The 16,489-nt window shown below is 43.2% G+C and overlaps 1 protein-coding gene across 2 annotated transcripts in view; it reads left to right on the top strand.

Moving 5' to 3' along the window:
- The window catches only part of OSBPL6 (oxysterol binding protein like 6), a 334,312-nt gene that overhangs the window by 124,609 nt on the left and 193,214 nt on the right, over nt 1-16,489 (top strand). For both annotated transcript variants that reach the window (XM_068245435.1, XM_068245434.1), the window contains exon 3: nt 5,850-6,080. In XM_068245435.1, the coding sequence (XP_068101536.1) occupies nt 5,979-6,080 (102 nt within the window). In that variant the 5' untranslated portion in view covers nt 5,850-5,978. The remainder of the gene's footprint in view (nt 1-5,849; nt 6,081-16,489) is intronic.

Here is a 16,489-nt window from a genome sequence, read left to right as displayed (position 1 = left end):
ACACATGCCCCACGTGGCTGCCAGCGTGCATATGGGCACATGTGTGGGACATAATTAGAGCATATTTTATTTTCCACACCACCAAATTTCCCCGTGCCGCCCCACCCGGCTACTTTTTCATGCCACCCGGCTGGAAAAAAATCCTGGGGAGAACACTGTGCTGGTGGCGATGTCTCAAGACAGACAATCCAACGGACACTGCACTCTGCTGGGTTTCACGAATGCAGACCAAGGAGGATGCCACTTCTCCAGATAAAGGCACACAAAAAGCTCACTTGGCCTTTGCAAATGCTCATCTGGACAAGAAGAAGACTGACAAAGAAGAAGACGTCTGGTCTTCTGTGTTATGGTCAGATGAAACAAAAATTTAATTGTTTGGTCACAATGATGTTTCCTTCATTTGGTGTAAAAAAAAAAAAAGGAGAAGCCTTCAACCCAAAGAACACCATCCCCACTTTCAAACGTGGTGGGAACCTAATGCTTTGAGGGTGTTTTTCAGCCAATGGACCAGGGAACCTAATCACATTAAACGGCACCATGAAAAAAGAGCAATACATGAGGATTCTCAACGACAACATCAGGCAATTTGCAGAGAAACTTAGCCTTGGGCACCAGTGGACATTTCAGCACAACAATGACCCAAAACAAACAGCAAAAGTGGTGAAGAAATAGTTAGCAGACAACAACATTAACATTTTTCAGTGGCCCAGTCCGAGTCCTGAGTTTAATCCAATTGAGAATCTGTGGAGGGAGCTAAAGATCGGGGTGATGGCAAGAAGACCCTCCAACCTGAAAGATTTGGAGCTCATTGCTAAAGAGAAATGGGCAAAAATATCTGTAGGAGACATGCAAAAAGCTGGTCTGCAATTATATAGTTACATAGTTACATAGTTATTTTGGTTGAAAAAAGACATACGTCCATCGAGTTCAACCAGTATAAAGTACAACACCAGCCTGCTCCTTCACATATTCCTGTTGATCCAGAGGAAGGCGAAAAAACCCTTACAAGGCATGGTCCAATTAGCCCCTAAAGGGAAAAATTCCTTCCCGACTCCAGATGGCAATCAGATAAAATCCCTGGATCAACATCATTAGGCATTACCTAGTAATTGTAGCCATGGATGTCTTTCAACGCAAGGAAAGCATCTAAGCCCCCTTTAAATGCAGGTATAGAATTTGCCATAACGACTTCCTGTGGCAATGCATTCCACATCTTAATCACTCTTACTGTAAAGAACCCTTTCCTAAATAAATGGCTAAAACGTTTTTCCTCCATGCGCAGATCATGTCCTCTAGTCCTTTGAGAAGGCCTAGGGACAAAAAGCTCATCCGCCAAGCTATTATATTGCCCTCTGATGTATTTATACATGTTAATTAGATCCCCTCTAAGGCGTCTTTTCTCTAGACTAAATAAACCCAGTTTATCTAACCTTTCTTGATAAGTGAGACCTGCCATCCCACGTATCAATTTTGTTGCTCGTCTCTGCACCTGCTCTAAAACTGCAATATCTTTTTTGTAATGTGGTGCCCAGAACTGAATTCCATATTCCAGATGTGGCCTTACTAGAGAGTTAAACAGGGGCAATATTATGCTCGCATCTCGAGTTTTTATTTCCCGTTTAATGCATCCCAAAATTTTGTTAGCTTTAGCTGCAGCTGCTTGGCATTGAGTACGATTATTTAACTTGTTGTCAATGAGTACTCCTAAGTCCTTCTCCAAGTTTGATGTCCCCAACTGTATCCCATTTATTTTGTATGGTATTATAGGAAGCGTTTGATTGCTGTAATAGCCAATAAAGGCTTTTCTATTGATTATTGAAAAGGGTGTAAATAATTTTGGACTGGACACTTTTTGCTCAAATGTAAATAAAAGCTGAGAAATGTTTTTCCCCACAATACCTCTTGTACCTAGTCTTATTATCTTATGGGAGAGACCTACCGTATTTTTTCGGATAAGACGCTCCTGACCATAAGACGCACCTAGATTGAAAGGACAAAAAAACTGGAAAAAAATATTGTAAACCTGGTGCATTCATGGTGCAGGGATGTCTTGTGGAGCTTCACCCAAAAGTGTTTGAGTACATTGAAATGCAGAATGAAGTGAAATGAGGCAGAGATTAGACTGCATCCTTCTCACGTGTCCTGAAGTCTGTGGCTGGTTCTCCTCCTAGCTTCCCAGAGCTGTGTGAATATGGTGAGTGTATTGGCCTTGTGCTGTGCCAGCAAAGCTGCTTTTGGCTGTGGCTTCCTCTGCTCTTCTCCCCAGCTTGTAAAAGTATGCTCTGTATGTCCAACTGTAGCATGTGCTGAACACTGCTTCCTTCCTTACTCTCACAATGCCGCACATGCTACTGGGTTCCTCTCACCTTCTTTATCAGCTTCTGTGTTCCCCCTGCTCTGCTCCCATAACACGATCAATGACACGGCTCTCACTCTCTGGTCAGCTGTTAGGTCTCAGAGCTGCGGGTTGAGGGCTGCGACATCAGCAAGCATCAAGGAAGGGCTGTACCAGACATGCTACACACACAAGGCACCAGTTACCGAAAGTTTGGCAATGCTTCTTCTCCCTCTGGCCACCGCTGCATAGAAAGCATTGCCCCTTCTCCCAGAACGCCGCTGCAAATACCAGAAGTTCGGCAAGGCAATGCTTCTTCTCGCTCTGGCCATCCCCAGAATATAAAGCATTGCCCTTTTCTCCCTGAATGCAGCTGCAAATACCGGAAGTTTGGCGATTTAACTCTGTCGGGCTGCCACTGTTTAGAGAGCAGTGCCCCCGCTACTGGAACCCAGAGTGGGTGACAAGCTGCAGCATTCTATCTGTCGAAGGGGTGAGATATGAGCCATGTGTAGCCTGGAGAAATACGGACATTAGTATTCAAGGGGGGAAGGGAGCCCGGAGACCACTAGACTGCCAGGGATTTTGGTGCATTCGGACCATAGGACGCAACAACATTTCCCCCCACTTTTTAGGGGGAAAAAGTGTGTCTTATAGTCCGAAAAATACAGTATGTCAAAATTTGCCAGGGGTATGAATAAATCTGAGCAGCGCTGTATGTATGTTCAAATTTAACAATTTTTCACAATAGTGGTCTTTAACCACTTGGCCACCTGGGGAAAGTATATCTACGCCCCTTTAAACTTCATTTCCATTCCTGGGGAGTAGATATATGTATCCCCACCGCTGTACATGCTCGTTCACGTTGCCGCCCGCTCGGCCGGATATCACTGAATGGAGATCTAAGTCCTGGTAGCAATGATTGGCGGCTTCTATGAGAAGCTGCGGAATCATTCTGAAAAAAAAAAGTTTCCCATTCACCCTTCACTTCCTGTAAGTGTAATAGTACGCTTACAGGACACATAAAAAAAAAAAAATACTCCTTGGACATGCTCCATATCTGGAAGCACATGTGGCTGTGCAGTTACAAGCCTTACCTCTCCGCAACGGAAATGCGGTTGGGGAGGCCCGTGGCCTGGACTGACAGCAGGAGAATGGAGGGAGCTGGCGGACTACAGTGGGCTGGAAAAAGCCCCAGGTAAGTATAAATCCTCTGGCTCCTCTCAATCCTCACAACTATAAAAGAAACTGTTTCTCTGCATCCCTCACATACCTATAGAGCTTTTAGCCAGCAACACAATAAAACTTTTCTGTTGTCTCACAGCCTATTGGAAGAAAAAAAATGCTTTATCAGCTGTTTCTAACAGTTTCTAACAATTTTGTGTCGGCATCAGGGGGGGGGGGGGCTTTGGAGTCGGTACAAAAATCTTCCGACTCCAACTCCGACTCCTCAGTTTATGAAACCTCCGACTCCAACTCCGGCTCCTGGTACCCAAAATGGCTCCGACTCCAACTCCGACTCCTTAGTCTAATACTTACCAGGGCTATATTTTTTTGTACAAAAATCATCTGACTCCTGACTCCGACTCCTCAGTTTATGAAATCACTGACTCCGACTCCGGGTACCCAATATTTCTTCGACTCCGACTCCAACTCCGACTCCACAGCCCTGGTAACCAGGCTGTAAATTGTTTACTTTACAACTCCAGGTAACCAAAATTTCTCAGACTCCACAGCCCAGGCATGATCAATGGATTTTAGAGCTGTATTGCACGCACAGGTGTTGCTGTTTTTTCTGATGTACAAGGTGGCTTCTGTGAACAAACGAATTCAGTTATATGCTGCAAAATACAAATTATTTCCCATTTGGTTAGATAAAGGTTTGCATAGAACATAAGTACTGTGCTTTTAGAGTAATAATCCTCATGCTTCTTTTTCACTGCCTCCAGTTTGGGGCAGTTCAAGTGTGCAGTTAGTTGTACACATAGTAACAGTGTGTAGATTACAATAACTACTATCACACTACACTAAAACATTTAAGTAAAGACTATTCTGAATGACTGTCATGGAAGCATGTATGGTTGTTGCTCATGTGCCTCCACCCTCTTCTCTGTTTTTTTCTTCTTTAACCTCAAACTAACGCCTAAACTTAAAACCTTGCAAAGCCTCAACTCTTTGATAATGGAACTCATACATGCAACATGTATTACCTTCTACTTATAGGCACAAAATTGATAGAATGCAAAAACTAAGTCTCTTTTATTCATTCTCTCAAAGAACTGTTCATTTGACCTTATCAATTATTTAGAATGGGACGGGACAAGAGACGGAAATATCCATGCCTATCACTGATTTCAGGATGCTTTTAATATCCGTGTTTTGAGGTCTTGAAAGAAAGTAATGGGCTTTTAAAGTTATAGAGGTCAGGTCTTTTGAATGATTGTCAACGTCAACTGAGCTGCCAGAGTAAATGCAGCAAACTTGAAGTCAATAAAAGCAACCTGAAGGTCTATTTTTATGGGGTTTCCATATCTGGCTGAAAACGATGGCCTATTCTGTTCATCCTTTCCAAGTATTCTCCTTTTTGGAGGTTGTAAGTCACTGATTATATCTCCCTGAATGTATCAAAGGTCATTTTTCCAGTTTTTCCAGGTGATATTCAATCTACAAGGACATTGCACTGGATAGAAAGCAATATCTGATAATCCCACTTGTGCACTGCCAAGCAGTAAATGATTGCACTGTCGTACACATTTTTGTCTGCTGCCCTATTGATGTAGATGAATGAGGTCAGCGGTACAGTGCACATCAGTTCAGGTGGTGTGCATTGCAGTATAATGCATGACCATCTGGTCTTTGTAATGTAAACACAGCCTTTTGCACTTGTATTGTGGTGCAAACTGATTTATGTATACAGAAAGAAGTGAACCAACAAACTCTCTCATGACCAATTTTTTGTACTGAAAATTTTGGCTCATGTGAGACTTTGTTGGTTAACGTCTCTCTGTGTACTTTGTACATTATTTTCCAACAGCTTAGAGCCAAAATAGTATTTTGTACACACAAGGGGCACTGAGAAAGCAGAAAAATGGCATTGGTGGGGACAAGGGTGAACTAACCTTCCCGCTACATAAGTATGTTCCAAATGCTTCTGAACACTGTTCCGAGTTGGTATGTTCAACCCCAGTACTTACCTTAGGTATCTTTGCCTCAGGTCAGGTGTCCTTTAAGGAGTTTATAGACTGCCTATTTTCATAAAGATATCTTCATGTTCTTTAGAAAACTGCTGAACCATTGGAGCTGGGGAGTTACACGAGAATTTTCTGTATAATGGCATTTCTGTTTACCCTTTCCCATGCAGACATCGTATCTCACTTACTGTAATTGACTTAAGTAATGATTGAATCAGAAGCTTATTTTTAATGAGGTAATTAGGAAACCTAACTGTGTTATAAAAAGACTAAGTTATAAAAATAAGCTCTCCGGCTGTCCTAATGATTTGTTTTTCGTACAGGTATCTGGTCTTAAGACAATGGATTAATACATCGGGAACAACTTTCTTTTTGTCACACTGCCTTGATCCAGAGCCCCGTTTGATATGGTTTTGATGGCACCTTAGTACAATAAGGATCTCCGTGCGAAGATGAGTTCAGAAGAGAAAGGCATATCGCCAGCTCATAGAATCTCCACTCCAACGCACAAAAGTGCCTCATCTTCTTCCTCTTCCCAGAGGGACAGTAGACAGGTAAGATTGGCACATGTCTTAGTGTTAAATGGATATATTCATCTTTAATGGTGCAGTGCCTGGAGGATTTGTAAAGGCTGTTTGTACACATCTTTTTACTATTCTATCAGTGTAAAGGTCATGTCACTGAATATTGCAGTCATTTGTCTTCTTGATATTTAAGTCTGTGTTAGACTATATTAGTGTGAGGTTAGTGTTAGGATTGGTGTAGGACATGGTGTTCAGTGCCCTGATTACTGTAAGGGATATAGATCAATATTCTGATTACTGTAATGATAAAAGTTAGCGTTTGGCTAATTACAGGTGTGTGTATTGGCATTTGGCTTTTTGTTAAGGAGAAGGTAATTTAGTCTATCACAGACCTTCTCCCCAACAATAAGCTTAAAGCTAAATGCACACACTACATTCCCGACCGATGACTGAAACTGTCTGCCTTTCATGATCCTTTTGGGTTACCGGTTTAGTGTATAGGTGTGATGATTGGCTAATTTTGTTCCAGCAGAGAGGGGAAGATGGAATGAGCAGGAGGTGTTCCACTGCTGTTTTACAGCAGAAACTATAGGCTGAGTAGTTTCTGATGTGCCAGGTTGCTGAAGTGTGGTGGACATCTGTAAGGCCTCCGTCACACAGTCCACTGCCGGTGGTGTATACGCTGCCTGTCACTTGCTTTCATGCACCTGCAGGCGAGGTGTCCATCCCAAGGAGGACCATCTGAGCTTGGTGGTTTATATACATACATTACATACATACATACATACATACATACATACATACATACATACATACCTACATACATACCTACATACATACCTACATACATACCTACATACATACCTACATACATACCTACATACATACACATATATATATATATATATATATATATATATATATATATATATATATATATATATACTGTATATATATTATACACTGTGGGTTGCAAGAGTATTCAGCCCCCTTGAAGTTTTCCACATTTTGTCACATTACTGCCACAAACATTAATCAATTTTATTGAAATTCAACGTGAAAAACGAATACAAAGTGCTGTACATGTGAGAAGTGGATCGAAAATCATACATCATTCCAAACATTTTTTACAAATAAATAACTGCAAAGTGGGGTGTGCGTAATTATTCGACCCCCTGAGTCAATACTTTGTAGAACCACCTTTTGCTGCAATTACAGCTGCCAGTCTTTTAGGGTATGTCTCTACCAGCTTTGCACATCTAGAGACTAAAATCCTTGCCCATTCTTCTTTGCAAAACCGCTCCAGCTCAGTCAGAATAGATGGACAGCGTTTGTGAACAGCAGTTTTCAGATCATGCCACAGATTCTCGATTGGATTTAGATCTGGACTTTGACTGGGCCATTCTAACACTTAGATATGTTTTGTTTGAAACCATTCCATTGTTGCCCTGGCTTTATGTTTAGGGTCATTGTCCTACTGGAAGGTGAACCTCCGCCCCAGAGAAGTCTTTTGCAGTCTCCAAGAGGTTTTCTTCCAAGTTTGCCCTCTATTTGGCTCCATCCATCTTCCCATCAACTCTGACCAGCTTCCCTGTCCCTGTTGAAGAGAAGCACCCCCAGAGCATGATGCTGCCACCAACATATTTGACAGTGGAGATGGTGTGTTCAGACTGATGTGCAGTGTTAGTTTTCCGCCACACATAGCATTTTGCATTTTGTCCAAAAAGTTCCATTTGGTCGCATCTTCTTCCACATGGTTGCTGTGTCCCCCACATGGCTTGTGGCAAACTGCAAACGGGACTTCTTATGCTTTCTGTTAACAATGCCTTTCTTCTTGCCACTCTTCCATAAAGGCCAACTTTGTACAGTGCATGACTAATAGTTGTCCTAAGGACAGATTCCCCCACCTGAGCTGTAGATCTCTGCAGCTCGTCCAGAGTCACCATGGGCCTCTTAACTGCATTTCTGATCAGCGCTCTCCTTGTTCGGCCTGTGAGTTTAGGTGGATGACCTTGTCTTGGTAGGTTTACAGTTGTGCCATACTCCTTCCATTTCTGAATGATCGCTTGAACAGTGCTCCGTGGGATATTCAAGGCTTTGGAAATCTTTTTGTAGCCTAAGCCTGCTTTAAATTTCTCAATAACTTGATCCCTGACCTGTCTTGTGTGTTGTTTGGACTTCACAGTGTTGTTGCTCCCAATATTCTCTTAGACAACATCTGAGGCCTTCACAGAGCAGCTGTATTTGTACTGACATTAGATTACACACAGGTGCACTCTATTTAGTCATTAGCACTCATCAGGCAATGTCTATAGGCAACTGACTGCACTCAGATCAAAGGGGGCCGAATAATTATGCACACACCACTTTGCAGTTATTGATTTGTAAAAAATGTTTGGAATCATGTATGATTTTCATTCCACTTCTCATGTGTACACCACTTTGTGTTGGTCTTTCATGTGGAATTCCAATAAAATTGATTCATGTTTGTGGCAGTAATATGACAAAATGTGGAACATTTCAATGGGGCCAAATACTTTTGCAACCCACTGTATGTAGGCTTAAAGAGACTCTGTAACAAAATTTTCAGCCTTAGTTCTTCTATCCTATAAGTTCCTTTGCTTGTTCTAATGTGGTCTGGCTTACTGCAGCTTTTCCTAATTGCACAGTGGCTGTGTTATCTCTGTTATATGATCTAATCTGTTTTCTTCTGTCGGCACAGTCGGGCTAAGGCTGGGATGTGTGGAATGTGCAGGGCTGCTTGTGATTGGTAGAAGCTATACACACCCCCTCCAGGCCCCCTGCAGGCTCTGTATGACTCACACACTCTGCTTATGTGAGCCTATCACAAGCTGGTTAGTTTGTTTGTAAACACTGCCTAAAACTGGCAATTACAAGCCAGGTTTGCAGCAGAGAGTGGCAGAAACAGCACAGAGGGGCCCAGGAGAACATAATGAATAGAATGGTATGCTTTTTGCTGTAAACATTTTAGAGTGCAGATTCTCTTTAAGACACATAAACACACATGACTTTCACCTGGAGGGAATGGGAATCGGTCACTTGAGCAATTTGAGTGCTGTACAGATGCATCTAGGCTACAGCCGAGCAAAACTTTCTGTTGGTATGGAGTAGGGAAGAGGGGCCTTTGTACGAGCATGACTGAGTCTAGCAATGCCCCTGCCTGGGATGAAAATAAGATAAACATGTAGGAACAAAGCTGAATAAGTATTTCTTATTTGTTTACAAAGATATAGAAAATGTTTTGAAAGCACTACTTCCGTCAAATATACCATACTTTTCGCTCTATAACAAACACCAGACCAAGACGCATCTAAGTTTAGAGGCGGAAGACCATATATTTTAAATGTATTCTAAACCTTTTGCATCTTCAGGGTGCACAAGCGTCTTCTTGGCCGTGTTTTCCCAAAGCTGTCTTCCCCTCCTAAGCTAACACTGTTCTCCTAGCCCCAGCAGAGTAGCGGCAGCTAAACGCACTCACCTGTCCTTCTATCTTCATCCTCGCTAGATATCCCTCTCCTTGACTTTGCAGCATGTATGTGAGTATGCACATGATGCCAGGTCAGGAAAAGGGGGAAGAAGACCGCAAGGAAGAAGACAGGAGGACACGGATGGACAGGTGAGTGCACTCTGTTGCCGCTATACTCTGCAGGTGCTGTGGGGGATCACTAATAACTTGGGGTGGGAAAGACATCGTAGGAAGATACCTAGCGCTGGCCCTTCTGTAATGTATTATTCGGCCCAAATGATGCAGTGGGGGTGGGATCTTATGGAACAAGAAATACTGTAAATGTACCAAAACAGTCCTTAAAAAGTTGATATCTATAATGAGGGGTACTTGGAAAACACTATCTTTCTACTTTGCTTTAGTAGTGTTGAGAAATACTATCTTAGATGATTTTGATGAAAAGATTGTGCCAAATGTGTAGCTTTTCAAGTAGCATTTGGACCTTAGGTAGTTCACATTTAAACAGTATCTAAGATTTTAAAACTATAATAGCTGAAATCTGAGAAATATTTACTTTTTAAAAAAGTTTCTTCCCCTTAAAATGCGTAAAAAATAAAGTTTTGCTTAGCAAAAAGTACCACCCAAACAAAGCCTCAGTTGTGGCAAAAAAAAACAATATAGATTTTTTTGATGTAATAAAAACATCAAAATACAATAAATACAGATACAGTTATTGGCGAATGAATGGGAAGAGCGTGATGTGAAAATTGCAGTGGTTTTTAAGAGGTAAAAACCTGTGGTAGGGAAGTGGTTAAAGCGTGGAGGAAAATGTGCGCAATTCCTGCACATCATAAGCAAGAACCCTCCCTTAATGTCCTATAAAGTTTCATGAGAACTTCTGAACTAATTTTTAGCAGCTATTTTAAGACAGGCCTGATGGCTATTCTTACTGAGACCATAAATGAGCAACTTCAGAGAACAAGAAAATATAATGAGTTTTTATTGCTCTTCACATAACTGACTAGATAATGGGTTATGTTCATCTGGGATTTCCTGGAATAGCGTTCATGCAGGCATCTATGAGGGAAGCAACCTGCGGGTGTTTTATCGCCCTCAGACCACACACAATTGTTGGCGTCTGCAGCTGCCAGTGCTTATTAGAAGGGTTTAGCTGCCTCATAGCATTGCTTCTGACAGCCACTTTCGTGAGCCACAATGTAAAAACCGCGGCGGCCTTTCATACCGTATAGATTCATTGCAGCTGAGCCCGACTTGTGCTGCTCTGTGTACAAGGTTTTTTTTTTTCTTTTTTTCTGTTCTATTTTAACACCTCCAAATATGCTGCCCTACTAATGCATATAGGAGGACAAGCTGGGTACTTAATTGTTAATTCGCAAAGTGGGCAGTTGGGTGTCAGGAAAGGAAATTATGGGAGCCACTAGACTGTAAATGTAGAGATGAAAGAGGCACTCAAAAGACTCATTAAACTTGCCTTTTATGTATAAAGTAGCAAATACTCTACATTGTGTGGAAGGGTGCGCAAATCAGCAGTGGCTGAATAATGTACTGGTTAAGGGCTCTGCCTCTGACACAGGAGACCTGGGTTCAACACCCTGCTCTGCCTGCTCCGTAAGCTGCTCCTATTCAGTAAGGAGCTTCTACTTCTACTGAGTGCTCTTGTGGCTGCCTCGCAAGCGCTTTTTCTGACAGGAGAAAGGCGCTATACAAATACTGGAAGAATTATTATTATTATTATTATTATTATTATTAATAATAAATAGCCCTAAGAAGAAAACAGAGACTACAGGGAGACCAAATGGTGCAGTACGTCATAAAGTATATAAAAATGAAAATTAGGTGGCGAAACTGCGCAATCAAATGAAAGCTCAACACTATAGGTAAAATTAGAACAGCTTCTGGCCATTTCACTGGTGACCCGCACAGGATTTATGAGGCTTAGCATGATTATTACATCAAACTTAATGGCAAACAAATTGTTAGCTCCCAGGTGGACATTCCTGTCTTTCTTGACTCTCTCAATTTACCTAAACTCACCACTAAAGCCCTCTAAAGAAAAGGTGGAGGAAGTTATCAAGAAATCAAAGTTGCATAAGGCCCTAGGCCCTGATGGGCTTAGTGCCATTTATTATATTAAAATTGTGTCAATTTTGATTCCTTACCTTACCAAATGTTTCAATACCATTAGAACCAAGTCTTTATCCTATCCAGATTTTTTGGAAACCCACATCACGGTATGCCCTAAGCCTGACCGTGATTTATTAAGCACTAAAAATTATAGGCCTATTGCCTTGCTCAGTCTTCTTGACTATAAAAGTCTTACAAGCATCCTAGCTAGTCTCCTCAATAAGGTATTACCTGGTCTGGTATACAAGGTCCAGGCGGGTTTTGTCCCGTTTACGCAGGCCTCGGATAATGGCCGTGAAACTTTGAATCTGCTTCAGCATGCGGCATAGTCTGGCAGGCAGGTGGTGTCATTGGCCTTTTCAATATCTCCAATATATTGAAAAGGCCTTCAACACCATCTCCTGGTCATATATGTTGAATGTCTTACAGCATGCAGGCCTTCAGGGAGCCTTTGTGCATATTCACAAACAACTGAAACTATGTCCCTATGATAATGAAAATTAGGCGACATGAATACTCAAAAAAGGGATATATGAAAAAAGAACCGAGAGCCCAATATAGTAATTCGAGACAATTGATGTAATGGAAAAGAGTAAAATGTATACTCACAAACCAGGGTTACCTCCAGGCAACCACTGTATAAGGAGGTGAGGAGATTAACCCGTCCTCACTCAGAATTAAGAAGTCGCTCTCTGTAGACGTGAAGAAAAAAGTGGTATCCCCCCTCAAATTGTAATACTCAAAAAAGGGAGGTTGCATAGGGAGCAACCAACCACTGAAAGCAGGTGGAGATGTACAAACCCGACTCCACTCGAGTACCCAGAGAGGGTGGTGATGGTTGCACTCTTGAAAAACAGTAAGGTCCTGACATGTGGCATCATCCACATGATGATCAGACTTAGCCCTCACAAGGAGGGAAACAAGCAAAAAGGGGGTAAGAGGCACCCAGGAGTGTGTAAAATAGTTAAAAACAAATAAAAGAGAAAAGGGGGAGGTGGCTTACCTTAATAATGCCAAATATAATTTTTTTTTATAAGCACAAGCAATGCATTTCATCACTTTGCCCACTTCCTCAGGCAAATAAAGTGCCGAAGGGTTTTACAAGCCAGGTGCAGGGCACTTAATACACTCCTGGGTGCCTCTTACCCCTGTGAAATTCACTACATTTTGAGATTACCCCCGAGGAAGAGGATATCCCTGAAACATGTAGCTTATTATCTACTTTATACATGTAATGAATAGCGGAGATGCCGCCACATTGGAGAGCGGCATGGCAGCTATCTCCTCGTCCCAGCCGGCGGCTGCTGCCGCGCAGCAGCGTGATGCTGCCTTGCCTGGTCCTTCTAGTGCACACAGATGGAGAACTACGCGCGCGCCAGGCGACAGGACCTTTATGCTGTGTAGCGGTTTCCCCTAGCAACGGGGATGGGAAAGTTCATAGACGAGACAGCAGGCTTCCAATTTTGTAAAAGTCAGGCTCCTGCCTGGTTTATTTTTGAAAATAAACAGTTGCCAGAAAATACAAACAGCAAAACAAAACCTTGCTCGGCTGAGCAACTACCTGTCTCACTTTTAGTCCCTAACTGACTACACATAAACAGGGTTTCAATAAGACAGTCCAGCAAATGGCAACTTACATTTAGACATGCAAAGATTAGTTTTTCCTCCATGCGTGAGAGCTCTGTTCCCTCCAGAGTTTAGGAACCCAGTGAGCTCCTTCCTGGTCAGCCTGGCTGACTTTTATACAGCACCTGTGCTCCACCCTGCACAGGTGTAAAACCCGGGCTGGGCCAGATGGCCAGGGAACCCACCCACTCTCCCCTGGCCAACTCCAGGACCCTAAACCGGCTCTTGAAAGAGCCTATTTTACTCATGCAGTTTTGTTTTTTTTTTTTTTTTTTTCCTGGAGCTTTATCTAACCCAATACCTCACACGAGGTGACACATATATTCCATCCACAACCTTCTCTTGCAAGGCAACTGACACCCTATCACATATCCCCCCCTTCTGTTCGAACCCGTGGGGTCGGACACTGTTTGCGACCATACAGTGTGTCCTTGATAAGGCATCCGCATTACCTTGCAATTTCCCTGCACGATGTTCAATGATGAAAGTGAAATTCTGAAGGGATAGGAACCATCTGGTAACCCTAGCATTTCTTTCTTTGGCCTGGGACATCCAGGTCAGGGGTGAGTGATCAGTGATGAGCCTGAACTTCCGCCCTAACAGATAGTATCGTAGAGATTCCAGTGCCCATTTAATCGCCAAACACTCTCGCTCCACGATGCTATAGTTCTTCTCAGCAGGTGTCAACTTTCGGCTCAAATAAACCACTGGGTGCTCCTCACCTCTGACCAACTGTGACAGGACCGCCCCCAAGCCCACACTTGAAGCATCCGTTTGCACTATAAACTGGCTTTTAAAATTTGGGGCGATTAACACCGGTTGATTACAAAGAGCTAATTTCAGCTCTTGAAATGCTCTTTCCGCTTCAGGATTCCATTTCCCCATTACTGACTCCTTCCCTTTTGTTAAGTCTGTTAATGGGGCTGCTGTAGTGGCAAAATTCGGGATAAACTTCCGATAGTACCCTATCATGCCAAGAAACGTCCTCACCTGTTTTTTTGTGGTTGGCCTAGGCCAGTCTTTGATAGCTTCCACTTTGTTTAGCTGTGGCTTTATGAGACCCCGCCCAATTATGTGTCCAAGGTAACGGGCCTCCTCTAATCCTATCGTGCATTTCTTTGGGTTGGCGGTTAACCCTGCCTGTCTTATTGAATTTACCACCGCCTGAAGTTTATGGAGATGACTTTCCCAGTCCATGCTAAACACGACCACATCATCCAAATATGCTGCTGCAAAGTGCTGATGTGGGCGCAATATCTCATCCATCATACGCTGAAATGTTGCAGGGGCTCCCTGCAATCCAAAGGGCATGCGTATATACTGGAATAGGCCATAAGGGGTGGAGAACGCAGTCTTCTCTCTAGCTTTATTTGTTAACGGGACCTGCCAGTAACCCCTAGTAAGATCCAGAGTTGTAATATATCTTGCTGGTCCTAATCTCTCAGTCAGCTCATCAATTCTCGGCATCGGGTAGGCATCGAATTTTGACACTGCATTTAACTTACGGAAATCATTACAAAATCTCAGGGACCCATCTGGTTTTGGGACTAAAACAATGGGGCTACTCCACTCACTCGTAGACCTTTCAATGACTCCCAATTCTAGCATTTTTTCAACCTCTTTTTTTTACAGCCTGCCTGCGAGCTTCTGGAATTCTATAGGGCTTTAGGCGAACGCGAACTTTGTCATCCGTAATAATGTCATGTTTGATAATGGAGGTACAACCTGGTAATTCTGAAAACACATCGGCATTCCTTTGTAAAAATTCTCTGACCTCCTGCTTTTGGACGCTGGACAGTGAATCTGCAATTTTTACCTCTCGCACCCCCTCCTGGATGGTGGAATGCACCTGCACAGTGGCTGACATAACCTCTCTATCTTTCCACGGCTTTATCAGATTGACATGGTAAATTTGCTCTTTCTTTCGTTTATCTGGCTGGTAAACTTTATAGTTAACTTCACTCACTTTCTCACGAATTTCATACGGCCCCTGCCACTTTGCCAAGAATTTGCTTTCCACAGTGGGAATCAAGACCAACACACGATCCCCAGGGTTGAAAGACCTCACCTTGGCTGATCGGTTGTAAACCCGACTTTGGGCTTCTTGTGCTCGTTGCATGTGTTCCCGAACGACTGGCATAACAGCAGAGATCCTATCTTGCATGCTAGATACGTGTTCAATTACGCTCTTGTGGGGAGTGGATTCTTGTTCCCACGATTCTTTCGCAATGTCAAGAAGTCCCCGAGGACGTCTCCCGTACACTAGTTCAAACGGAGAAAACCCCGTAGAGGACTGGGGAACTTCTCTAACCGCAAACATGAGATATGGTAGAAGACAGTCCCAATCTCTACCATCTTTTTCTACAACTTTCTTTAACATCCCTTTTAGAGTTTTGTTAAATCGCTCCACCAGCCCATCGGTCTGTGGATGGTAGACCGATGTGCGGAGCTGCTTTATTCCCAGAAGTCTGCACAACTCCTTCATGATTTTTGACATAAAGGGGGTTCCCTGATCCGTGAGGATCTCCTTTGGTATACCAGTGCGGGAGAACACATGCATTAACTCTTTTGCAATGGTCTTAGAGGCCATGTTTCTTAACGGTATTGCCTCAGGGTAGCGTGTAGCGTAATCTAAGATCACAAGAATGTATTGGTGACCCCTGGCTGACTTACCAAGGGGCCCAACCAGATCCATTGCCATCCGCTCAAAAGGTATATCAATAATAGGCAAGGGAACCAGAGGGCCTCGGAAGTGAGCCATCGGGGCCGTCAATTGGCAGTCTGGGCAAGATTCACAAAATCTCTTTACATCGGCAAAGATACCTGGCCAATAGAACCTCTGTAAGACCCGTTGCTGAGTCTTCTCGGCCCCGAGGTGACCCCCCAGGACATGCTTATGAGCTAGGTCTAACACCGTTTTGCGAAAGGGTTGGGGCACTACCAACTGCTCGACCAGGCTTTCTCTCACCTGGTTCATTCGGTACAATAGGTCATTTACCACCACAAAATGAGGAAATGCATTTTCCGTCTCAGACCCCTGAGGTGTACCATCAATCATAATGACATTTTCCCAGGCCTTAGTCAGGGTGGGATCCCTCAGCTGGGCTGTCCCAAAGTTATCTCTGGAGACCTCCAAATCCCGCATCGCAGGCTCTATGGAAGGCTCCAGAGGAACTTCGGGTTCACCTGCAAACACAGTCAA

This window comes from Hyperolius riggenbachi, chromosome 7, assembly GCF_040937935.1.
Source record: "Hyperolius riggenbachi isolate aHypRig1 chromosome 7, aHypRig1.pri, whole genome shotgun sequence".
In the NCBI taxonomy this organism is placed as follows: domain Eukaryota; kingdom Metazoa; phylum Chordata; class Amphibia; order Anura; family Hyperoliidae; genus Hyperolius; species Hyperolius riggenbachi.
The sequence above is the reverse complement of the archived record's forward strand: the minus strand, read 5'-3'. Positions and strand labels throughout refer to the sequence as shown.